The sequence below is a fragment of the Sus scrofa genome, chromosome 4, assembly GCF_054392235.1.
Source record: "Sus scrofa isolate SSC_HxYL_T2T_F1_AM1 chromosome 4, Sscrofa_HxYL_maternal_Yorkshire_Landrace_v2.0, whole genome shotgun sequence".
Taxonomy (NCBI): Eukaryota; Metazoa; Chordata; class Mammalia; order Artiodactyla; family Suidae; genus Sus; species Sus scrofa.
In genome coordinates this window covers 10,680,993-10,708,676 of record NC_139386.1, presented here as the reverse complement: position 1 = coordinate 10,708,676, position 27,684 = coordinate 10,680,993, and the positions used below count along the sequence as shown (strand labels likewise).

Genomic DNA, 27,684 nt, shown 5'->3' with positions numbered 1-27,684 from the left:
ACTCCACTTAAAAACAAACTACAGACTATGGGAGTATGGCTGGCTTACAGAAGTGCAAGAGTGGACATGATGGTCAATAAAGAAGAAAAAAATTTTTGGCTGTTTTGAAAAATGGTTTACTTTTCCCAATATTCAATTGATGCGTCAACATTAATGTAAGGGGAAAATAAAGTCTGAGGGATTTTATCAAGACTCAGGTTTAACTTCAGCATTCAAAGTGCTCTACCACCCTGGGGAATGGGAGACATTTCCCACACCCACCTCAAAGGGTGGAGTCGTGTCGTGCGGCTGAGTTGAGATGGCCAATGACCACAGGGGGAGAACTTTTGTCCTGAATGGCTAAAGTCCTCAATGGCAGAGCTACCAGAAAAGAGAAACTCCAGATGATACACTGCTTATTTGCCTTTGAAGCAGCTAGATTAGGCTGGGGGCCTTTGCTAATTCAGTACTATAATGCCCTGTAACAAAATGAGAATCAGAGACAGGGTTCCAAAAGTGGCTCAGAAAGGGAGGTCAAAGAAGAGATGACACAGGGATTGGTCTCTCTCTTTACTGGCCACACTCAGGCATGCGGAAGTTCCCCTACCAGGGACTGAACCTGTGCCAAGCAGCAACCAGAGTCACTGCAGTGACAACATTGGATCCTTACCCTGCTAAGCCATAAAAGAACTCCTGGGATTGGCATCTCTGATGAAGCTCCTAAAACAAAACCATGTGGTTATGATTCTTATAAAAGGTATATGGCAAGGAGGAAATGAGTGGGCTACATAAGCCCTAAATTCTGGAAGAATTTAGCTGTTGACCAGGGCAGAAGCCAAAGCTACGTAGGAAGACTGTAAGGAAGAGACTGAGTGGGAGAAATAAAGACAGATTAGTCCACAAAGCAGATCGACTGGATGACTAGGAAGAGAAGCCTCCTTTAGCGATAAGATCATTTTATTCTCACCAGTTGTCACCCATCACTGTCAAAGACCAGCCCTTGAATCCTCAGCAGAGAACCCAAAGGATATAGACTGTGGGGAATTTCAGACAGCCAAGAGATAAGACCAAATTATTATGGGCACTTTAGAACTTTTTGAGTAGATTTTGATACATTTAGCCTAGTGAAAAGGTGTCAACGTGCTGGATAGACTCATTCATTATGACCCCTGGAGGTGGCCCCCAGAAGCCCCTGGAACAGGAGGAAGACTGATACACAAAGCAGATCCCACAACCTTCCCTCAGGTAGCTGCCTCAACTGGGAAGGCCTCAGGCTGAAACAAGCAAGGACAGGATGGTTCCCATGCCAGCAAGGTTCAACTATGTTGGCAAAGTTCAGTACCTTCCACATTAGTCAAGTGAGCCCTTCCCTGCCCTTCTATAAATATGCAAACTAGCAAGGGATCAGGGTCCCCCTTCTGCAGACACCCCATGGTTTACTTGTAGAGCTCCAGCCAAGCCACACTCTCTGTGGGAGTCTGAAGGGCCGCATGCATCTGCACGGCTGTGAGATGCTCTGTGTGCTGTTTGTGGTGTTTATCCTCATCTCTGGCTCAACAGTGAGGTAGGAAGAAAAGAGACGAAAAGGTTAAGTGGACTTAAAGCAGAGAGCTCAACTGACTGGAGGTCCAGACAGGATACCAAAGCTCAGAGAATTTAAATGATGTAACCAAGACCACACAGCTCCTAATAGCAAACACCAGAATTCAAACACAGGCCATTATGCCTCCAAAGCCTAAAATCCATTATTACTGCTTCTTCTTAATACCAAGCACATATGTGATATATCAGACGTATGTTTTCATTAATCCACCACTTACTCATTCAACACTGAGTTCCTATCATAGGCAAACAAGGATATTGTTTCCTGTCAGCAAGAAAACTGGAAATTATGAACGAGGTTACTATGGCCAAGAGATGAGGAGTAAACCACCAAATTTTCAATTTGTACGTTGCTCATGCCTTTACAAAAACCCCTCAACTACAACAATGAAGATTCAAGGCTCTCACACGACAATAAAAACAGATAGCTTTTTGCTATTACCTATGTTAATATATCCTCTGTTGAAATGAAACAGAACACCTGTGTTTAAACACACACCACTAGCCTGATTTAACTCCAACAGTCAAAATATGAGAAAAACATGTCTGACTAGTTTGGCCTATTTTACAATTCTTTTTTTTTTTTTTTTTCCTACTGGCAAATGATAAAAGACAAAGATAAGCTTCAATATCTAAAGCAATTTAACTTCAAAAGCAGGTAGGAACGAGCAACACAAGAAAAACTCTAAATAAGTAGAATTGAAGATAACCAAGATGAAAAATCCTAGGCTCTCTGAGGTTACAAAGCTAAAGCTATAGATATCATAAATTCTTGATTGAAAGAACTGATTGTCATGCTTGGAGAAAATAATTTATAACTCTTATTTCTAGCAAGAAACGGATAATCAAGGAGTTCCTGTTGTGGCCCAGCAGAAAAGAATCTGACTAGTATCCATGAGGTTGCAGGTTTGATCCCTGGCCTTGCTCAGTGGGTTAAGGATCCAGTGTTGCTGTGAGTGGTGGTATAGGTCACAGACACAGCTCGGATTTGGTGTTGCTGTGGTGTGGTATAGGCCAGTGGCTACAGCTCCAGTTCAACCCCTAGCCTGGAACTTCCATATGCTGCGGGTGCGGCCCTAAAAAGACCAAACAAAACAAAACCAAAACAAAACAAAAAAAAAGAGGATAATTTACACTGACACTTCTATCTTAACTATTACCTGTCTTAGCATTAGTGTGCACTGCATCTAAGGAAAAATAGCAAAAAAAAATTTTTTTTTTTTAAATGGGCATAAAAAAAAAACCCCAAAACTTCGGAGTCCCTGCTGTGGCATAGTGGGTTAAGAATCTGACTGTGGCAGCTTGGGCCAATGCAGAGGCATGGGTTTGAGATTCTCCGGCCTGATGCAGTGGGTTAAAGGATCTGGCATTGCCACAACTGAGGCTTGCATTCAATCCCTGACCCGGGAACTGTCATACGTGGCAGGTGCGGCCATTTGGGGAAGAAAAAAAAAAAAAGAATTTCAATTTTAAAGCAGAGGTTGCAAACACAAATGGCTAAGTAGTTAATATAATATAAAGAGAGAAAAATATAAAAGAACAGGATGCAGTAGGAACCTACTGCAATCTAGAAAGCATGTGCCCTAACTAAGGGGCGCAGAGTCGGCCTGCCGTTTAGCTTTACCAACTGAGGGGCAGATTAACTCATCAACTGTTGCCTAAGCTACTGATTTTTCCAAAGCAACCAAAAGATTTCACACACACACACACACACTAACATCTCAGGTCTAAATTTAGCTTGAGACCCTGACTTCAAGTACTGGTTTTCCCATTAAACGTATGTACTCAAAACACCTATTATTACTACGATTCAAAAATCAAAACTATATGAAAAAATTTGTCAAAAACTTAAATTCAAATGTTTGAAATTTCTGATGCCTATCCATACCTTTCCTCCCCTACAATCCCAACTTTACAGAGTCAAGCTCTTCTAATTCACCTCTTTCAAATTACACTAGCAGCCAAATGGCTAAATCTCACCTCATCTACCTCCTCCTTCTCCAAGAACCCCAATTTTGCTTAGTCATTATATTAAAGGCACAATTTTGATTTCTGAGTAATTTTTCCCATGTAAGGGAAAAAACAAATGGTTCTGAATTCTTGTTACGTAATAACTCCCTAGATAATTTCACGTACAACACTAGCTTCCTATTTCTCATCCTGTACAGTTTTAGGTACATGAACTTCTCGTCATCAGCAATGAGCTTCAGAACATAAAAATCTAAATAACCCAGAAGCCCAAGGACGAGTTCCCACATAAGGGAAGGATCTGCTACAGAACTGAAGAGAAAGTCTACCAGGTGATTTTCTCATGATAGTAACGGGACCTTTCAGGCTGCAAAGCATCAGAGATTTCCCTATGGAAGATATAACTGATTGAGAAAATACTCAAGAGCATGTGGTCAAAAGGGATGACTATAATCTTATAGTCTAACAAGCTTTACTACATAATATATACATTCAGCAATGTAAACAAAGTATTATAAGTAACTTCTAGTATCAATAATTGCTTTTTTTCACTAGGGAAGTCATAATGACAAAAACTTTCAACTTACCTAACCTCTGAGAAAATTCGTAAAATTTCTTTAATTTGCCTACTAGTGGAACAACTGCACCCCATGCCTTCTCTTGCAACTTCTCATCTGCTGGATGTTGGATTGCCTTCAAAATCCAAAGAATAAAAATAGTTAGATTTTTAAAAATCACAATAGTACTATTTTCACATTATTTAAAATACAGGTTTCAGCAAACACAGGAAACCCTAGTATAATCTATGAAATTCAGAATAATGGACCCATGAATGCTGAGAGTGGCCCTCTCAACTCCATGGATACTTTAAACCTATTACAACACATTCTTTGTTACCGTTGCAATGGCTATGGATCGAATGGAATAAAAACAAACACGAAATATGTTTATATTATATGCCTTGATACCTTTTAGAGCCACAAAAGAAACCATTTTATATTGTTTCCCATATCACAGATAGGCTTTCTTAGAAATTCTTTGTTTAAGGATTATTTTAGTGGAATAAAAGGAAACCAAAAAAGCAAGGCAGTAAGTGAAATAAGATCTTGACTCTTGGAAAAGGCTGATGTACTCTCAGTAATTCAAATTCCAGGGTCGGTCCAAACTAGCTTTAAAAAAGTTATCGAACACTTCAGACCCTAAATCAACCTGTAAACTGTGATTTAGAAATTATGGCTTATTCCCTCCCTATTAACTAAAATTCTGTTCTGGAATCTAGGATTTCTTGAATAAGGTGAAAAACCAGTTTCAAATGGGAAAGTGGAGAAAATAACACATAATCTAGAGACTCTAATATCAACATGAACAGGCTCTTTCTTTCTTTCCTCAGACATCCAAACCATCAGGCAATCATTTGTAAATAGAGAGGGTTACTCCCAAAGAAATATATTTCCTTGCTTTCGCCTTCCTGTTGCTTATGGATACTTTTCTTGATCCTTTTTTTCCCCACGACCTGATTTGCTTTCTCTAACATCTTCGAATGAGCTAAACACACCATTTGAAAGATATGAAATGCACAGCCAATACCTGTTTATAACATTATCAAAAGATGTAATGGCAGGCTTAGATTCTTTCCAAGACGCTAGCACTGACTCCATCCACAAAAATCAAAAAATAAGAAAGCAAAATAAAATTGAAACCAGATAGATGGAGAAGACATGTCAAGTAAACAAACTTTAAGCTACAAACTTAAAAAATGGGCTAAACATTATTTAAGCAATCTGCTTTACAAGCTTGCCACTATATTCAAATTTTCTTGATTTTTTAAAATATAAATAAGAGTCTGAAATGAATCCTATTTATATGACTACCTAGAAATAGTGCAATGTTAAAGAAAACCTCACATTACAAGATGTAACAATCCTTATTTCACATTAATATGAATATTTGAAAGAGACTTTGATATTATCCTGATGTATATGAAGGAAAAAAAAAACAAAAAACCCTTTTAGCCTCAAGCCCAGTCTCAATGGTTTTACATGAAGTAGTAAAAATTCATGTTTTACTATTTGGGAAATAAACAAATAGACACAATTTTTAAATTTATTTTCTTCTCTTCAGAAGCCTATCCAACCTTTCTTGCAAGGATCTAAAAGTGATTTTCTAGACATCAACCCATTCTCATAATATTAAAATGCTCTAGCAAATGTCACTGATTTTCATAACTGAATGAAGTTAACTATTTCCCTGGCCTTGCCTTGCTTACATTTAGAACTGAACACATTTACTCCTCTTTTATTGTAGTATTTTATGGTTCGCCTTACAGAATTCTGAGTCTTTCTTCTCTCAGATGGGTTTTACTGCTGTTAGATAGCACTTCTGGAACAGTACCCACCGTAGCTTAACATGTGAAAGGGCACTCAGTAAAGCGTCAATAGTGGGTCTGTCATGGAGTAGGTAGTATGACTCATTTCAAAAATGTTAACACTTCTGGATATATCAAAACATTATCGGAAAGTACTTGTTTCTCTCTCTAGAGAAATTAAGAATTTCAAAGAAATGGTTACATGCCTTCACTTACTGAAATCTTAAGGTTTTACTCAAGCTAAAGACACTGGCAAGATTAGTCTAAAGCTCTTTCATTTATTTCTTCAACAGCTACTAACTGCTTATTGCACTGTACTAGGAGCTGATAACACAAAAGTAGGTAAAAACCAAGTTTATGTACCCTCCTCAAGCTAAAGCTGCAGCAGTGAAGATATAAACATCAAATATCAAATTTTTTTAAGTGATGGCTATCATAAAAGAAACATGAGCAAAGTGCCAGGGCAAAAGAGTGCAGCGAAAAAGAGTATTATTGAGATTTGAAGAAAAGGTATGAATTGAACAGGAAAAGAAAAAAGAAGGGCATATTCCAGACAAAAACAAAGGCAAGGAACTTATACACGTGCAAGAAACATCTGGGACACAAGCAGTCCAGTGCAGGAGAGGTAAAACACAGAATTTACACCATCTATAAATTCCCTATTAGCAGCTCCTGTTGTGGCGCAGGGTAAACGAATCCGACTAGGAACCATGAGGTTGTGGGTTTGATCCCTGGCCTCACTCAGTGGTTTAAGAATCCGGTGTTGCCGTGAGCTGTGGTGTAGATCACAGATGCGGCTGGGATCTGGTGTGGCTGTAGCTGTGGTATAGACCAGCAGCTGTAGCTCTAATTTGACCCCTAGCCTGGGAACCTCCATGTGCTTCAGGTGAGGCCCTAAAAAGACCAAAAAAAAAAAAAAATCCCTATTGCTGACACCACCAACTGCTAATCTAACTAGAAACCATGGTTTCTAACTCCTCTTTCTCCTCCACATTAAACATCCAGTCTATCACCCAAACCTCTGGCCCCTTGGTCCAAAACACTTACTGAATTGTCATCTTCAGGTGTCTACACTTAATTCTTCCTTCACTAGTACTCCAAATGTCATTAGAGGAGACAAGTTAGATATGGAATGTAAACCCAAGAGATCAATCCTTGATAACCTCTACACTATTAAGTTATAGAGAAGAGACACAGAAACACAAGGGTGGGAAAAAATGAAGCAACAAAGTGTGAGCTATGCCTTCAAGAACTGTGGTAATGAGAAAAAAAAAGAGATAAGGTTCAGAGGCCAGGGAGTTTCTTCAGGTAGTACAGGACACCTGAGTATGTGTACGTGCTAAGGAGAAGGAGTCAATAAAAGAAAAACATAAAGAAGATGTAATTAAGGAGTTCCCTTCGTGGCGCAGTGGTTAACAAATCTGACTAGGAACCATGAGGTTGTGGGTTCGATTCCTGGCTTCGCTCAGTGGGTTAAGGATCCAGTGTTGCCATGAGCTGTGGTGTAGGTCACAGACATGGCTCGGATATCCATTGCTGTGGCTCTGGCGTAGGCCGGTGGCTACAGGTCCCGACCCCTAGCCTGGGAACCTCCATACACAGCGGGAGCAGCCCTAGAAAAAGCAAAAGGACAAAAAAAAAAAAAAAAAGAATGTAATTAAGAGAAAGACATTAGAAGTGTAAAGTTCCAGAAAAGAGTGGAAGAATAAACTTAGAGAAGTTAGTCTTGGTAAGAAGCGGGGACACAGCTTCTTTTGAAAAAACAGAAGAAATGGATGGAAACCTGGAAAAGTTCAGAGGTTTGGGAGAAAAGCAAGCGGAGAGAGACCACACCAAACATATGCTCTGTGGTGTAAAGTCATTAGACAGAGTGAGGGGGTCCAGCCCGCATGGATGGTTTCAGCGTTCTCCTAGGAAGCTTGGGAGGAACAGAAAAGCAGAAAAGCCACGCACAGTTTGATGTGCTCACCTCCCTCCACGATCACTATGACGAGCAGTCTCACCCCACCCCCCAACGGATACTGTAAATTTCAGGTGTGATGACAGTAAACCAAAAAATAAAACTTTCTTTAAATACACATAATTTACATATTTATAGAACCTTGTTTTCCTTTTACACTTACATCACTGTAACCACTTTTGAAATAGTGCAAGTGACCATTCTTTAAACACAATACTCAAGATGCAATAGACAAGTACAGAAAACAAAGGATTAAAAGAAGAGGAGCGTAGTAATTTTGAGTTTACTGGAAAATGTATAAAGATGCTTTACCTCTCGTATTTCATGGCCAGCTCCTCTATATGACTGCAAGTCCTCCAAGATGCCCTCTGCATCTTTTAGCACTACATTCACCTGATTATAAATTTCCTTCTCAGATTCTGTAGGCTGGGCATCTAAACAGCAGGAAAGCACAAGAAAATTGACAGTCACGTGATTTTTTTTTAAGTACATGTATAATAACTCTGAGCAATGAATAATCCAGTTTTCTAAGGATGACTAACATTGACTATTTTGCCACATGCTAACTTTGCACTTCTTAGAAAGACTGATAGTTTTTCCATAGTTCTGCACTTGAATAATTAGCCTTAAGTTGATAAATATCACAAAGAGGCAAGGAACACCAAATATTACTGTTTATTTTAGGTTATAAGTTATAATGTGGTATATTAAATAAACTTGAGAATTATAAATCAAAATTTAAACCGAGTGCTCATAATCACTGTTTGTACTACACTCATCACTAGGTGTAATGACTGTAAATGCCTGAGTAATGATCTATTTTAATGCAACAGAAATGAAAGGCCTACTAATATATCTTGTTCATCTCTTAAGACAAGCTATTTTCTGAAAAAGTTTATTTTAATGATTGAGTTTTGATATAATAAATTAGAAGCTTTTTTAAAAGGATTTTTAGATGCTCCCCTTTCCTAGAAACTGCTTTATATTCTGTAGCAATGAACTTCTCTGCTGATGAACAAAAGGTACAGATTCCTGTGCAGAGGAGTTCTGATTATGAAACTGCTCCAGAATTACTAGGCTGCTGAAAACTAGAAGCTTTAAGGTATGATACTATCACTGAAACGTGGAAATACTAAAGCAAAAACTGAGTTGCTATACATATTTGGGACTGAGTGAGAGAGGAAAAATGAAGGGAGAATTAAACTTATAAAAAGCATAATGGGGAACACAAACATATGGGCATTTCCATCACCTGCGGTGTTAGCCACAGAACATGGGTTACTAGATGACTAAATTTGGATTTCTCTCTGTTAGTCTCAAAGTGACAAAAACCCTATTTTTAACACCCTGGTAATTTGCTTCTCTAAGGATAAATCCTTTGTAGTCAATAAATTTTGTTGAGACAAACGGATGATCTATGAAGAAACCGAGTTTTTCCATAAATCTTTCCAACAAGACCCCATTCAATACTACAGATAAGGCATAAAGCACTTAAAATGATCAATATTTTGATTTCCATATGTTTTAGACAGCATTTGTGGTGTCAGAATTCTTCCATGCTAAAATTTTCTCTTGAACTGTGGAGGTAGGGGAAAGAGACTAAATTTATAATATGAATTAAGAATATTTCTGATAAATCTCTGTTTACCAATCACATAAAACTAGTACCTAGACTTCTCTGTATAGACTCCACCTCTCCACAAATATACAAGGCTCTTTTGATTCCCTTCCCTAGAAAATTTTTAAAAACTTAGTTCACACATCAAACTAGGCGTTCAGATGTCTGCAACTTTATTTTGCACTTGGGGCAAGTCATAATTCAATTCCATCTATTAAACTTGCCAAATAGTCAAAAATATATCATTTACATTTTTAAAGCAACAATTACAATACTAAATTTTAATTTTAACATACTTAAGACAGTACTACAGCAACAATAAGTAACATTCACATGCAAAAGCCAACTTAAGAATGTGTGTTCTCATATCTGTTCCCTTATTTTTCAAATTCTCTTTAAGAAATCAGCTATTTTTTAAATGAAAATGCTATGACAAAACAATTACACAAGAGGAATCAACTGAAAATTAAAAAGACTCTGTGTCCAAAGCTACAAAAGTATGACTAGGAGCAAATACTGATATTGTAGCTAAATGATTTCTTAAAAATCAGAGCCTGTCATTTAGCAGTAATATTTTTTCACATTTAGCCAGACCATAGTCTCCAAAGTCATGGTTAGACACACTCTAAAAAAAAAGTACACCTTAACAACTTTTATACTTACACCAGATGCAGCAGAGAAAAACAGTTTACATGCAAAAGACAGCAATTTTATATTTTTTCATATGGAATCGTGAAACTATAGACATAACATCAATAGTAGACACATATCATAGTTTGAATTCATGAAGTGGGAATTCATGACAAAGGACAATATTTTGACTATTATATGTTAAGAGATATTTGTGAAGTTTGAGAATACTAAATAAACTGTTTTTTGGGTGTGGTGACTAGTTATTAACAGAAAAATATGACACTGAGAATTACACACAAAAGAAATATTATCAAGTAGACTTAAATAGACCTTGGAAGTGGTTAATAATTATTAAAGGTTTAGTAAGTACCAAGAAATTTAAAAATAAAGGAGAAGATTCCAGTTTCCCCTAAGGGCAGAAAAAATACCCAGCACCACACTTATTAAACATTTTTTAGACTGTCACAGGAAAGTCACATTTATAATTTTGAAAGCTGCTGAAGACTGCTGTAGAAATGAAGACAAACAGAAAAGAGCAGACAGGTAAGCACTACTTTACTGAGAGCAAGTCATGCAAAAGGGTGAAATACTAAGGAGGGGAGAAGACTGTATAAAACAAAGCATTTTTTTCCAAAAATGGTATCATATAATGCAACCAAGACTTGTCACTTTGATTTTTCATAGCAAAAAATGAAAAATTTTATCACTCGAGGAAAAATGTATCACTTAGCTAACTAACAAAAGGACATTCATTTGATTGCAAAACGCATCTTCTATCAAGAGTAGGTATAGTGATTATTCATCGAGCTTAGTTTTAAAAGCTGTTCAAGGGAAACTGAAGTGTGCTTCAGTTGCTCTTACTAAAGGTAAAATTAATTATTTTACTTATAATTTCATACCAGTTTCCTACAGAAGAATCACTGAAAATAATTTTAGCAATTTTGGTACAAAAGGAGGCAAAGATCAGCTACAAAAGGAAAAAAAATTGAAAAGTGACATAAAAGTTTTAATTGTGACAAGGGGTCTTTCTGCTTTAATCTTGCATTCATTTATTCAGTAAATATTTAAAAATTTGATCTCCGCAAGTTACATCGAGGCAGGGCCCTCAACGTATTGTACACACCACTTAACAGCATGTAAACTCAGCACCTAGATTTTCCATAATAAGTACTTCTGAAGGAGCATGAGTTAAAGAAGGCTATTACTCATTTTAATCTCTAAACAGATATAATCCTACATCACTTTAGAAAAATAAATGTAAGAAAGTGCCACCGGAATAGATATTTCAAAGTACAGGACAAAAGCAATTGAAAATATACAAGAGATAAAGTGGAAAAACGAAGTTAGACTAAGAGATTGGATATTATCAATAGTTTTTTAAAATGGGGGGGGGGCAGGAGGAACAGGTAACACAAAAGACACAAGAATCAGAGGAAATGTATGACTAAATGGAGAGGTATTATAACAAAAAAATCAGAGAAGGCAGGATTCTATTTCTCACAGACAACCACCTCCACTTATTTTGATCTACCCAGAGCTAAGTAAATCAAGGTGACCTACTGAAGACTGAACTTCTGGGATTACAAAGCACTATGCTAATGCTGGGAAGTGACATAAGTCAGTCTCTTTTCTTCTACAAAATAATTTAGTGAACTAACAAACATAGCAGTTAGGTAAAGAGGCTGTACAGGTTCAGTGCTTTTTGAATGCTGTCATCAACATAACTGCCACCAAATTTTATGGGGCAATTCTGGGTTTACATCTTTTTTTTTTCTTCTCCTGTTTAAGGCCAGAAGGGCAGCATATGGAAATTCCCAGGCTAGGGGTCTAATTGGAGCTGTAGCCACCAGCGGACGCCACAGCCACGGCAATGCCAGATCTGAGCTGCATCTGTGACCTATATAACACAGCTCATGGCAACGCCAGATCCCTAACCTGCTGACTGAGGCCAAGGATGGAACCGGCATCCTCATGGATACTAGTTGGGCTCATTACCAGTGGGCCACAATGGGAACTCCCTGGGTTTACATCTTAATTAACAATTATTCTTAAAATCATACAGGTAAAATTTGTTTTAAGAAAAAGATCCTCTTTCTAGTACTTTGAATAGATAACATTATGTTTCACTGAACACAGAATGTCATTTCACACCTTAAGGTTTTTTATATGTTGTTTCTTCTTTCTACATTCTTTCCTAAATTCATCCTCCACAATCCAACTCAAATGTCACCCTAGGAATGTCTGCCACCATGCCCAATCTACCCATAGCTAAGATAAATTACCCCCCTTCTTGACCTACACTTGAATAATATAAACTATGTAAATAATTAGCCTGCATTTCTACCTAATCTGCTGGATTGAGAGCTCTCCAAAGGGAAGGGGTGCATCTTAGCTATCTTTGCATCCCCAGTACCTACTGGCTGGCACAGAGTAGGCAAGCTGAACGGAAGTGAAAACCAGTGTGTGTGTGTGTGTGTGTGTGTGTGTGTGTGTGTGTGTGTGTGCGCGCGTGCGCACGCACAGGAGGGGATAATGGTCTACTTTAAAGACAGTCCTCATCTTATAAACTACAGGATTTCCTCAAACCACGCTTTAAAAGCACTAGAACAGTTACTTTTCATACAGCTTGATGCGAAATGCCAGTGTATCTATCTAGTATGAAGTTATTTCTATAGTTTCTATAGCCCAACCATGGAGATGCACTGAACTAGACTTAACTAGAATGGTGGGAATAGCAAAACTAAAGTATTCTAATAACCTTAATGTTACTGTTCTAGAAATAAAACAATGAAGTACTAAATACTGTTTAAGAAAAGAATATTACTTTATTCTCAGTAATCATAATGAACTGGCAAATCAACTGTGTGGCAAATCTGAACCTGGTGTAAGAGTTTAAAGAGAGGAACAGTTCCAAGAGGTCACTACAGTAGCCTAATGATAAAATACATTAACAAATGCATATCTCTAAAAAGGAGACAAATATGCAAATGGATAGGAGATAAAAATTGATTAAAAGGACTCTGTTAGAGTCAAAAGAAAACATTTAAAAATCTAAGAATTAACTACGGACAAATTCTGGCCTAGTTTGCAGTTTGTTTTCACAAAATTTCATTTACAGTAAACCAGTACATCAAAAGTTCTACACTGGCTGATATAAGTAACAAATATTTTCAAATGTATATCTGCCTTTAAGAAGTTAAATACTTTATATGTAGTTCTTTGTTGTTGGTTATTACTGTTGTTAGCCATTTTAGCCTTTTCCTGCTACTAAACCAGCTATTTAAATTTTAAGGAGAATGATCCAAACTCCCACAGATTAGAAAATCAAGACCAAGTAATATTTTTAAAACGACAGTAAACTCATGCCTCTCACTTGACCACAACATAATGCTAGGTTTATAAAAAGATCAAGTGCCAAGTCTTGAACAAGATCTTGACTGTATCAAAGCCAAGATTCTGCAAATGTAAGGAATTTGAGACAAAGAGTAAAAAGGAGACAGAATAGCAGAAAAATATACAAGAGCAAGTTTGAAACAGATGCAAATAAACTAAAATATAGCTCTAATGTAAGTTGCCTCATCTGAAAGAATAATCATCAAGTAAGCAATCTGCTCAACATCCCCAAGCTGATTAAAATCCATGCTAAACATGCATTTAAAACAGCATTGTTAAATTGTTGAGAAGGGTCAAGAAAACTAATATTCATTCAATAACATCTTCCCCTAAATACCAAACAGTATGGTCCCCATACTGACATCACTACTCTGCTAGCCTGCATGCAGTACCCAGACTGTAACCAAACAGTTACAGGAATGTAGTAAAAGTAGAAAAACATCAGAGACCACAAATTATCCCATCAAATGGAGATGTTACAAATTAATGTGCTCATATGGCCTAGTTCTTTAGAAAAAATACAAATTATTCTTAAAATAGAATACACTATATAATATCATATAAACTAAATTGAAGTTGATGGAAAAATGTAATGTCTCTTTAGGGATTTGTTTTCAGGGATTTGTTTGTTTTAAAAACCAGAAAAGGTATTAAATTTTAAGCATTTCAAAAACTATTCAAATGGTTTAATCTCAGATAAAAAATGCAAGGGATCACATGACTTACAAACTAAAGGCTATCTCTTCACCCTTTCCTAACAATTTTCTAATCATCGGTTAAAATAGCAACATTCACACTAAAACACCAACGTAATATCATTGTTCTCAATTTGACAACCAGACAAGCTAAAGCAACACTGACAGCCAAAAAAGCAACAGCTTTTCAACATGCACGGGGGTCAATGACACTTACCTGCCACTCTTAGACCATATTACAATAGGTCATGCAACATAAAACAAACAGAAGGCAAATTACTTAAAGGTCTGTGAACCCATTATTTTTCTTTTTATTTAGTTAGAAAAAATGAATTCCTGAAAAAAATACATATAATGAATTTAACTTTTCAAATTAATTATTTGCAAAGATTAAATAATTAAGGTTCACACTTACCTTTTAATATTATGCCCAAATTACTGAGCTTTGAATGGCCTTCATGAACAGATTTTATATTTAAAATACTTCAATAGGTACATAGAGTAATTGAAACCTAGTCAATTTTTCTCAACTGCAATACATTTTTCCTGAAATACTGCTTCTATTTAACAAGTCTTGAAGTAGCACTTGTCCTTTCCACCAAAATTTTTTCATAAAAATGTTTTCATTCAAGAATCTCAAATGTTTTCATTAGCAATCTCAAATTATAAAATAATGTCCAAGAGATCTGAATCTCTTACAAAAATTCAAGTAAAAACATTTTATCACAATTTAATTTATAAAATATGACTTCCAGTTCTAGAAGGCACCAGAAATTTTACTCAAACAATTCATAGCTCAGTCATGCAAAGCAAAAGTTAAGAAGATGGCAAAGTGGAAACATTCATTTAGTGCAAGACAAACGCAGTCTACTGCAGGCAAAGAGAAATAGATATAAAATCATCTTCTCACTTTCAAAATCAAGGAAAAAATTTGGCCCCTGCTCAAGGTCTGTGCATGTCAAAACTTTAAGAAGATTCCCCATGTTAAGGTACCTGTCAAGACAAGAATGAGAAAAGAGAAAATATCCCTTTATAAAAAAGAACATCTGAAATTTACTTTAAAAAAAAAAAAATTGTAACAGGGAAAATGTTCATTAGGCCATGAATTCGTCCTTCAGGTTACCCAGACTGCGCTCTGGCAGACAGCAAACCAGGTTCTCAAGGTGCTGATATGGAGGACCTAGAGGTGAAATGCAGTTTTCCTGTACACAATGGCATAACTGTTGTTCTAATTCTTCTCAAAATTCTCCCAAAACAAGTTTCATTAATGGCCTTATAATGAAAAATTCTTTAAGTATTCCAATAGTGCTAGTATTCTGAAAAAGAAACTTCTGATCAGGAATTACTCACATGTAATCTTGTTTAGTATTGCATTGAACAACAATTTATTTCAAAGCCGAATATTAAGAGTTTTGGCCACAGCTCACCTTTGCATTTCATCTTAAAATAGGAGAATATTAAGCTATTTCCTATATACCATTAAATAACTCATATATTTCTAACCAAATTTGGGTTATCAATAATTTGTGGAGGTTATTTAAAGTATTGATTCTGGATATGCAGCACAACTGATTTTTTATAAAATTATCAGGATTATAAGCAAACGGATTGGCGGGCATAGTCACTAAGGCATACTATTAGAATGTTCATCATAAGGCTACTTGCTTCATGGACTAATGAAAGGACAGCACTGGCTACAGACTCAACATGATTTTAGCAAATGGAGAAACTAAAGAATTATACATATGATGGTGATGTTTGCCTACAATTAAGGAAAAAGTCATGCAAAACTGTTTGATCCCCATATTTTATTAACAAATATCCTGGCTGGCCTTCACTGTGGTGTGAGTATAATTAATCTTCCACCTTTACCATTATACACCAGCTGTGAAGGGCTAAGAGACTTACTTTCAAAGTCCAAGAAAAAATGTGCTGCATTGTGGTCTATGTCCCTGGTTAGCACCTTAATGAGATTACCCATGCCAGCAAACCTAAAAATAAAAATGGCAACATCATTTAGTTCCAGTAAAAAAATTTTAAGCAGAGGCCTGGGATTCGGCAAAGGCTGGCTTGCTCATAATTACCAACAGGTGCAGGTTTATATGCTCCTGACATTGAAAATTTGGAACAACAAAAGCACATTTGGCTCTGAGTTTACAGCTCTTGTCTCTCTTTTCCACATATCAAAAAAGTTACATACGGCAAAATTAGAAAAAAAGATTCGATTTTTACATAAAACTTGCAATAGTTACGTTTGATTAATATCTATGCTAGTGTTACTCATTTAAAATGTTTGAGGAATATATTCTCAATTTAAATTAACATCAAAAATAGACTTCTCAAATAAGTAAATACTGAGATTATAATTTTTAAATAATAGGGATAGTTTCCTTCTTTGAGGAATCAAATCCTATCAGGAATATAAGAAAGACAATATTCAAACCACACTTAACCATTAAAGACTAAAGGGAGATATCAATTAACGACCCATTTAAAAATTGTTACCACACAAAACCCAGTATTTTTCACATCTTCTATACTCCTGAGATGAATCAAACCTTTTATTATTTAACTCACAAGCTGATCATTCAACAATATCAACTGTACGCATGGTATGTAACTTAGAAGTTAACATAGCAAACACACACAAAGCCATCAATTATCACAACTTCTAAGTTTGTAAAAGAAAAATAATGCATTGGTATAAATCTTGCCCAAGAATTTGCCATGACTCAGTGAGGATGAAGGTGGAAGGGGGGGGTCAGGAACATCCAGGAAACAGGAAACAAGGCTCAAACCCTGCAGTTGCAATAACTACAGAGAAGGCAGACTATGACATCACAGGTACCCCAGGCCCTCACCCAACCTCCATACTTTTTATCCAAACATGGAACTGCTGGTTAAGTATAAATGAAACAAAATACTAAAGTAATAATATATTTTTTTTAATCAATGAAAGAAAATAGTTTATCACTCACCCCTATTACAAGAAGTCTGAAAAGAGTGAGCACTTCTGGCCACCTGTGCTGGCCCCCTTCTGCCACCTACTCTCCGGACAACGGCCAATGTTCCTAACTTTAAGCTTCCCAAAGAGGAAATAACAGTTTATGTATAAGAGTTATTTGCTTTAAAGATCAAAATCTGAGGGACTGACACATACTTCTTAGAAATGTTAAAAGCAACCTAATTTATTCACAAATATGGTTAATACTAAATGATCACCTCTCTTTTAAATCAATATGTTCCCTATGGGAGAGGTAGGGATCTATCTTATTTTTGATATTTAAATCTCCATTACACAGAATTTCACTGCAAAGATTTTCTATAACATTTTATACAGGTGGATTAGCTGAGATTAAAACTAAAAGGGAAATATTTCATTTTAATTATTCTTATACACTATAAAAAGTGTAATAATTCCAAACTTTCATATATAAGGAAAACATAAGCATTTTCCCAAAATTATCACATCCAAATAATTGCATCAAATTGGTTACTAAATTTATTCAATAAATTTTTAAAGGAACCATTTGGGAAAAAAAGAATATTTCACAGCTTCAATTTTTAAGAGTTTTCAAATATACACACATACACAGAATATCTGTTTCCAAACCTATATAAATTCTCTCACTAACAAGAACTAAGACCAAATATACAAAGGATTACCTAGTGGTATCAAACTCCAATCACAGATGGAAAATCAGTGTGAGAAAGGGCTGTAATTGTCTTTGAGGAAAAGGCAGCACACTATTTGGTGTTACAAGAGTTTATTAGTCATGGAATCAAACTAAAATTCCAACTCTAGATAAATAGCTGTTTGCCCTTGAGAATGCTAGATAACCTCTCTGGGAGTCTTCTCTTCCACCAATAAAACACACATTTCATAGTAATCATGTTAAAAGGTCATAATGAGAGTTCAATGAGATAAAATACTGACTTAATAGCACCATGTAGGGAGTTCCCGTCATGGCACAGTGGTTAATGAATCCGACTAGAAACCATGAGGTTGCGGGTTCAATCCCTGGCCTTGCTCAGTGGGTTAAGGATCTGGTGTTGCCATGTGGTGTAGGTTGCAGACTCGGCTCAGATCCCGCGTTGCTGTGGTTCTGGTGTAGGCTGGCAGCTACAGCTCTGATTAGACTCCTAGCCTGGGAACCCCCATATGCCATGGGAGCAGCCCTAGAAAAGGCAAAAAGACCAAAAAAAAAAAAAAAAAAAAAAAAATAGCACCATGTACGCCACATAGAAAGCATTCAATAAAAATGTTGGCTATTACTATATCCCCCCAAATCACAAAATAACTTAAAAAATAATAATGGCTCTATTTCTTTTAATACAAAACAGAGTCTTCAATCTGACAATGAATTTCAATGTTATAAAGCAGAGGAAGTCATAAAACCCATATTTAGGCCACTTTCGTTAAGAATATTGTTGAAATGCTGTCTTAAATTCGTCCTCTGAGACCCCCATCAGGTACAGGAGGGAAGGATTTAAGTGTCCTTACCTTTGCACTTGGATGCACACAGTTGAACTTCAGAGAAAATGATGTAACTAGTCAAGTTTGTCTGGTCCATTTTCCTACCTCTCCTGCAAATTTCTTCCACTATTTAGTCCTTCTTTCAAGGCATCCCAGCCTAATGGGACCCTAACACCCCGCACCCTGTATCATACTTGGTCTTACCTATTGCCTCTTCACAAGTCCTCAAAGACTCAAAATTTTTTTTACCTTTTCATCCCAAACACTGACTCTTAATTAGAAAATGGCCCAGTTTATCTAATACAGGTTTCTCAACTTCAGCACTACTAACTAACATTGGGGCTGGGTGACTGTTCTGTTGAGAGGCGTCTACCTCACACTGTAAGATCTTCAGCAGCATTCTGGGCCTCTACACACTAGATGCTGGGAGTAACCCACCACACAAGGTGTGACAATCAGAAACGATTCTGGATGTCACTAAATGTCTCCTCAGGGGCAGAATCGCCCCAAGCTGAGAGCCGCTGATGTGGTAAAAATGCAGTCTAATGGAGAAGGCACCTCTATCCCACAAAACACACAAGAAAGATGCTGTGGAGGCAACCCATGTCATGTGTGTTTCTTTGAACAAAAACTCATGGAATTTTTCAAAGGTCTGAAAACAGTTATAATATTATCACAGTTGTCATAGCTTTTTACAATAATACACAAAAAAATTTAAACCATTTCCTTGTTGTCTTGCATAGTTTAACTCTTCAGCCAAAACCAAAACAAACCCTCTCCATTCCCTCAGTGTCTGATTTCAACAAATATGACACATGGCATACGTCATAAGGGCTACTTGTCCGTTCTGGTAGGTACCAGACCACATGGATTCAAACTCCCTAGCTCTGCCATCTCCTTGTGACTTTAGTCAAGTTTCTTAACTTCTCCATACTTCCATCTTCTCATCGAAAAATGTGTATAATAATTATAATATCCACTGCAGAGGGTTCATGAAATCATTAAATGGGGTAATACAAGCAAAAGGGTACAGTTCCCAGCAATAAATCTATCAGTATGGCCCTCGCTAGAGCAACCCGACTGACCGAGGATCTGCAGCCAGCAGCAGCACCTCTGCATGAGACGCTTTGCAGCGTGTGGCAGCCTCATCCTCTGCCCTAGAGTGAGCCACTCTGTCACAAAAACAGGAAGCCAACAGGCAGTGGAGAGTCACAGAAAGTGTCCTAACATCCTTAATTTTTGATTCCATTTGTTTCTGAGTTTCAGCTGCCATTTCCCTCAGTTTAGTTGCTAGATTTTTACATCTGGTTATAAGATATCCTAATTTCTTTGAATCAATTTTTTTACCTTTCAGCTGAGTGGGGCTTCTGTCATTTTCATTTAAAGAGTTCTGCCTAGTATGATTTCTAAATTTCAGATGAATATTACTATTCTGATACAAAAATATATTATGATACAAAATATATAAGAGATTTTCCAGATTATATAACACTTGGTCCCAAATAATGATATATTTTAGAGATACTATTTCAAAGTAAATAATAAATATTATAATTTAGAATAATAAACTTGCAATCAGAATTTGGGAGGAAAAAGCTAAAGATTTACTTTTTATTGTAATCCTTGGATTTAAACTAAATATTATAAATATTTACCAAATAAACATTTAATACACAGAAGTCACATATAGTTTACTTCAAGTGCGTGTGATATTTCTGGTAGAACCTTGTGACTATGTGCTCTTAGGTTACTTTGTTTCAAAGCTGTTGGCTTATCTGGAAAGGAACACATTCTTGCTGGCCCTGGTCTGTGGAATGTATTTCTGAGCTCACAGAGGCACTTAATAAACACATCACACCATTTTCCCACAAAACATCTGAAAAGACGTTTCCTTAATTAGAATAACAGAAGCCACTAGAAACACAACTGCACGGCACAGGAGTTCCCGGCTCCCACCCTATTCCCTGCTTCTCTGTGCAGCAAGACCCCTTAAGAATTGCCTGTGCTCATTGTCTTTTATTCCTCTCCTTCCACCCTCTGTTAAGCCCCCTCCACCTGGCTTTTGCCCAATCCCTACCACCAAAGTGCTCTGGCAAGGTCATCCAACAACACCCATGGTGATTTCCAATGGTCAGTTCTAAAGTCCCCATCCTTTGGAATGGATAAGCAACGAGATCCCGCTGTAGAGCACTGGGAACTGTATCTAGCCACTTATGATGGAGCATGATAATGTGAGAAAAAGAATGTATACATGTATGTCTGACTGGGTCACCTTGCTGTATAGTAGAAAACTGACAGAACATTGTAAACCAGCTCTGATGGAAAAAATAAAAACCATTAAAAAAAAAAAAAAAAAAAAGAGCCCCCATTCTACTTTACCCATCAGAAGCATCTGACGTAACTGACACTCCTCCCTCTTCAATTCACCTTTCTCATTAGCTTCAAGGATGCCCTGTCTCACCTCCTTTACTGCAATACCAGCGTGGTTCTTGCCACCATCACCTCTTTTCAGGATTACTTCAAATGCCTCCTAACTGCTTCTACCTTTGCCTCCTACTACAGACTCTCATTAGAAGAGGCAAAGCAATATTTTAAAAATATAAATATTTTTATATTTATATAAATCCTTTCTCCACGCAAAAACACGCAATGGCTTACTCACACGATCAGAATAAAATCCAAACTCCTTAGCAGGTCTCACAAAACCCCACATGGTCTGTGCCTAACTCACTCTGGTCTCCTTGCCCCTCATGCTCCACAGCAGCCTGTTGCAGCTTCTTTAGCTCAGCAAGAGTTCTCTCTCCTGGGAGCCTCTGTAGCTGCTTTTCCTGGGCTTGGGATGCTCCGTCCACAGACCTTTAAATGACAAGCTACTGCACTTCATGCAGGTTGGGGCTTCAGTGAGACCACCTCAGGGAGCGCGCCCTTCCCCAGTCCATCCATGACACCACTTCCTCACTACCCTCTACCAAACCAATGCTTATCTCCAAGTGGCACATATTCATTCCTCTGCTTATCAGTTTACTCTGTCTTCTACTACAACGTCAACTTTGAGGAGACAGGAGCTTTGGTCTATACACTGTTCTATCCCCAGCACCCAGAGCAATGCCTGGGTTGTTGTAAGCAGTAATAAATATTTGTTGAATAACTGCATGATTAAAAACACACACACACACGGAGCTCCCCTTGTGGGAGAGTGGAAACGAATCCAACCAGGCACCATGAGGTTGCCGGTTCAATCCCTGACCTCACTCGGTAGGTTAGGTTAAAGATCTGGCATTGCCGTGAGCTGTGGTGTAGGTCACAGATGCAGCTTGGATTCTGCATTGCTGTGGCCGTGGTGTAGGCCAGCAGCTGTAGCTCCAATTAGCCCCTAGCCTGGGAACCTCCATATGCCGAGGGTGCAACCCTAATAAGCAAAAACAAACAACCCCCCCCCACACACAGGAGTTCCCGTTGTGGCTCAGAGGTAACAAACCCAGCTAGTATCCAAGAGGATGCAGATTTGATCCTTGGCCTCGCTCACCGGGTTAAGGATCTGGTGTTGCCATGAGCTGTGGTGGTCACAGATGTGGCTCGGATCTAGCATTGCTGTGGCTGTGGTAGGCCAGCGGCTACAGCTCTGATTCAACCCCCAGCCTGGGAACTTCCATATGCTGCAGGAGCAATCCTAAAAAGACAAAAATAAATAAATGAAAAAAAAAAACATACACACAGAAAATAAAACTTTGTAAGATTACAGGAGCATTCCAAGGAGGAGAGAAGACCAAAATAAATACTGACAACTGAAGGCTCTGAGTTGGGGGAAAAAAAAGTCTGAGAATTTAGGAAGAGCTCACTGCCTTTCCAGTCAAGTAACTGAAGACAGTCCTTCCCTGCCCCAGTAAAAGCCATTAATCTTATATATGATTAAAAACTTCTGAAATGTTAACTCTTAAGGAAACAAAATGACAAACGCTGTGAATATTAAGAAAATTACAATTTGCCAAGATAACTTGGGAACAACATTCCATCCTCCCACTGCCATAAATACTGCTCCGAAACACAAATAAGAATGGAAACTAGCCTACATCATAATTCTGATCCTGTAGAGCACTCGCAAAATTAAAGAAAGTAAGTTTTAAAATGTGGGTTTAAATTTTAATTTCCTTTAGTCCATATGTCCTCCAAGAATCTTCTGAGAAAAATTTAAAAGCAGAGTGTCAGAATTCCCGTCGTGGCGCAGTGGTCAACGAATCCGACTAGGAACCATGAGGTTGCATGATCGATCCCTGGCCTTGCTCAGTGGGTTAAGGATCCAGTGTTGCCATGACCTGTGGTTTAGGTCGCATATGTGACTCGGATCCCGAGTTGCTGTGGCTCTGGCGTCAGCTGGCGGCTACAGCTCCGATTAGACCCCTAGCCTGGGAACTTCTATATGCCTTGTGTGCAGCCCTAGAAAATGAAAAAAAAAAAAAAGCAGAGTGTCAATTCTGCCTCTTCAAAATTTTAAAAGGACAAACTCTAAAATCAAGCCAATATCCATGATCACCTTCAACCAGGTAACTGAATAAAGAATGCAAAGAAATATGAAGTGTTACAGGAAAAAGAAGATACCAAAACATACTTTGTTCTCTCTTAATAAAACTTCAAAACAATAGATTTCACAAGAATACTTTTAATACAAACCTACTGTTTCCAATTTATGGTGACTAAAAATGTGAATGTGAAAAAAAAAAAAACCAAACAGTCCCTGGAAACCAGCTGTTTTTAGTCTTGATGACAAAGAATTTCTTACATTTATCCAAGTTCTGAATCCTAGGCAAGAAGGTCTTCTAGTAAACATAATACCATACATTCTTTTTTTTGAATTACATTCTTTTTTTTTTCTTTTTCCTTTTTTAGGGCCGAAACTGCAGCATATAGAAGTTCTCAGGCTAGGTGTTGAATTGGAGCTGCAGCTGTTGGCCTACACTACATAGCCACTGCAACACCACATCCAAGCCACATCTGTGACCTATGCTGCAGCTTGCAACAACACCGGATCCTTAACCCACTGAGAGAGGCCAGGGATCGAACACAACCTCACAGACACTAGGTTGTGTTCTTAACCTGCTGAGCCACAACAGGAACTCCCTGAATTACATTCTGTTATGCATAAAATATTACTGAGAATTAAATAAGCTATTTACCTTAGAGACATTCAGACCCATAGAAAAACTGAAAGTCTTTAAAACTGACAAGATGGTGGATTAATCTGGAATTCAACTATGCTTTTGCGTTACTTGTCTACCAAGAAAGTTCTGGTTCTCATACATGTACCATGACTCTGAAGCAGTATCAACAGAGTAGGAAATGAGTAATGAAAAATATGATACAATGTTCACTGGCAATGGAACACATATGATGAAGGCCAGTAGTAATTAAAGAATCCCAGGTTTATGCTTATGTTCACACTCTTTAGTTGCGTATTCAGAAACTGTAACACAATGTAATATAACAAAATGTAGTATTTTGCATAAGCAAAAAAACAGTGAAGTGCTTTAATAATTCTCCTTCCAAAGATAAACTACGAGACACAGAAAAGATTCGGAATCACTTTGTCATGTATTTAACCAAGTAGTTATTACATGCTTAAAAATCCACTTTAGCATAAAAAGTATTAATATTCTACTCTGAAGACAATAATGCCAACAGCAAAACAAAAAAAAAGAAAGAAAATCACTAATATCTTTCAGAGAAAGTAATTCACCTAGAATCTGCTGCAGAAAGAATCCAACTGATGTGCTCTCAGAGAGCAATTACAGAAATATTTTATGACACATGCTAAAAAGATTCTTCTGATCAATCTACTAGACAGAAAATGCTGTGGGTGAGTGAAAAGGTGAAGGAGGAACTCACACGGCTTTGCCATCCCGAAAGCCAGTTACTGACCTCCAGGGCCACGTTTTTAGGTCTCAAAGTTAAGGATAAGCATTTCTCAAGTGATTACATAAAGCAGGAAGTTCAGGCTAAAATAGTAGAAACTTCAAAATAATTCAAAAGATCTCAACAATCTCACTTAGCATGTCTGCCTCTGAAAATAATTCAGGCACCATTTTCTTCAAACACTGCACGAAGCACAGTCTGGTTTGTAGAACTGCTCCTAAACTGCAACATAACCATTTGAAAGCCAAATTCCATTTAATATTGCAAATGAACAGCAGTGGTGACTCCAGAACTCATCTAGAGGCTGACAACAGTGCAAGAATGAAAAAATTTTCAATATGTTAAACTTTCAAAAAATTATTATAATAACATAATAATTAAATTTTGATCATTTTCAGATTTATTAATGTATCTCAGAAGTTTAGCCTATGATTTTCATCTTTGGCTTTAGCTGAATATTGATTATTGGCCAAATGTACATTTGGTGTACCTCTGATACAAGCACATCAAGACAATATTCAACACAGGTCAGAATAAATATTCGATACCTTATGAATTTACTTAATGACTGGAAATAGGTGGGATCCAATAGTATTTCTTTGAAGGATTGGTTAGGTACACAATAATTTAAAGGAAAGGTATAATCACAATTCCTTCTTAGCTTCTGACATGGCTGCAACTCACATTAGGAACACAGCAGTCAGTTAATGGTATCAAACATACTAATTTTATGTAGGAAGCTGAAAACTTCTAATAGCTGAGTGTCAGCATAATAGAGAGAAATAAACAACTCAGGCAAGTCTGTAACAATCATCCTGATATGCTATCTGCTCTCCCAATTGCACTGCAAACACACATCACACCCTAACTTTGCACCTACTTCTCCACTTTCCTCCCCTCCTTTCTTTCCAACAAAATAAGCTACCACCAGAATTTTCTGTTCTAACACAATGCAATGATTGGCCACAAATACCTGTTCATTAAATGGCATAACCAAGATTCCCCTTCTGCTCTTGCCCTTCTGTTTTCTGATCTTTTTTGAGCCTTATGCAGAACCTGAGTTCCCAGGACTTCCACTCACCCCTGACACCTGCTTCCACTGAACTTGCAAAGCAGAAACAGCGTTTTCTCTGGGACTCTAGGTTCACAGAGCTTGCTTTCCCTCCTGCCTGTACCCCTAGAGCATGAGGTATTCAAGAACAAAAACTCTCAGGGGAAGTATGAAAACACTGCTATTGTACTTAAGTCAACATGGATAAATTAATGCCAAGGAGTCAAAGAGGTGGACTGTGATGGTAATTTTCCTATTTCTCACACCCCTAAGCCTATCCTTCTATAATCTGTTTTGTGATATGGGGACAAAGAAGCTGTTAAGCATATTTTCTAGACCACTTTGTCAGCTGATTTCTCATTATATTCCATCAACGGAAGTTACTACAAGGAAATTGGAAGGTGGGAAGAAAGAAAGTCCTTCTTTCTGTTTTTCAAGTCCTGTCAGCATTTCCTGTGAGCAAAAGCCAGCTATGGCTCCAAGATGCAGCTTCTTGCGGAACTCCTAGCAACAGTGCAGTGCCTGGCCCCCTTCAGAGGTCTAAGCTTCCAGTCTTCTTCCTTCTAGTACCTAAGTTCTGCTTAATCCACCTCTTGTCCTTTGTTCCTCCAGCTTTAGAAGTGATGACTATTTCTGGTCACCACCAATATCTAAGTTATATCATGTGATATAATAAGAAATATATACTTGATTTTTATCCCTGGTTCCTAACACAGAGATCCTAAATCTCATGGGATTTCCTGGATAGCTGGAGCCTCTTGTTTTTGTTAGGTGACTCTTGCCAAGCCTTGAAGATGGGCGCGGTTACCATAAAGGCCAAGGCATGTCTGAAGGGTTGGAACTTTCAACCCCATCTCTTCACCTCAAGGGAGGGAAAAGGACTGCAGATTGAGTTGATCACCAGCAGCCAATGATTTACCATCTGTCATGCCTACACAGTGAAGCCTCCACTAAAAAACAAACAAACAAACAAAAACCCAAAAAACCCAAACAAACCATTAAAGGGTATGAGGAGCTTCCAGCTTGGTAAATGCATCCACATGCTGGAAGGGTGGCCCAGCCCAGCTCCATGGGGAGAGAAGCTCTTATGCTCAGGATACTTCCAGACCTCACCCTATGTACTATGTACATCTGGCTATTCACTTGTATTCTTTATAATGAGCTGGAAGGAGTAAGTAAAGTGTTTCCCGGAGTTCTGTGAGCTATTAGAGCAGATTACCGAACCTGAGGAGGGGGTCATGGGAACCTCCAATTCATAGCTGGCTGGTCAGAAGTAAAGGAGGCATGGGACCTGCGCCTGGCATCCAGAATGCAGGTAGTCTTGTGGGACTAAAGCCTTACTTAACCGGTGGGGTCTGTACTCACCCCACGTAGTAGAATCAATGAATTGTAAGATTCCTAGTTGGTGTCTGGAGAGTTGGAAAATTGACTGGTGTGGGGAAAAAAAACCCCGCACATTTGGAGTCAGAGGTGGGGTTGGAAAACAGTCCAGAACTGGTGTCAGAACTGTTATGAGTAAAAACACATTATCCTCTTTTTGCTCAGGCTTCCAACATTTGTGCAATTAAATCCATACATTAAATTTCCTGTTTTAAAATAGCTAGTAAGGTTTCTATATTCCTGGTTGAAATCTGACTTATACAGAGGAATGTAGAGAAAGTAGCTTAATCCTTAACTTTACCAAGACTATCTAATCTATCACCAACAAGGGATTAGTGTAGCTCTGAATAAAGTAATTCTTCTATTCTTCTTACTTTGCAAAATGTAAGGACTTTTGAAAGGGGAAGCAGGATTCAGGTATTCGTGGGTGCCCAGCTACAATATCATCATAGTAGTATGAAAACCTCAACATGAATCCCTAGCACATGTCAAGATCAATATATTTTGTAAGTCTAGTAAGCATGGAATTAAGTTACTTGCCATAAAGAAATGTGACATAAACAAACATTGAGATGCAAATTGGGAGACTTGTAGTTTTGACTCTATCACAAAATATGTGGCTTTACATAAGTTAGTTTACTTGTTAGTGTGAATCT

At 37.6% G+C, this 27,684-nt stretch overlaps 1 protein-coding gene across 41 annotated transcripts in view; it reads right to left on the bottom strand.

Annotated features, from left to right (window-relative positions):
• Positions 1 to 27,684, bottom strand: part of CYRIB (CYFIP related Rac1 interactor B) — a 169,468-nt gene that overhangs the window by 20,341 nt on the left and 121,443 nt on the right. For 13 of the 41 annotated variants that reach the window (XR_014842786.1, XM_085020541.1, XM_021088607.2 and 10 more), the window contains 3 exon segments: positions 15,124 to 15,206; positions 8,187 to 8,308; positions 4,137 to 4,242 (listed from right to left, as the gene is read on the bottom strand). Coding sequence is in view for 24 of the 41 variants with exons in the window: in XM_085020541.1 (XP_084876667.1) it covers positions 4,137 to 4,242; positions 8,187 to 8,308; positions 15,124 to 15,196 (301 nt within the window). In the remaining 17 variants the exon portion in view is untranslated. 41 annotated transcript variants of the gene reach the window in all.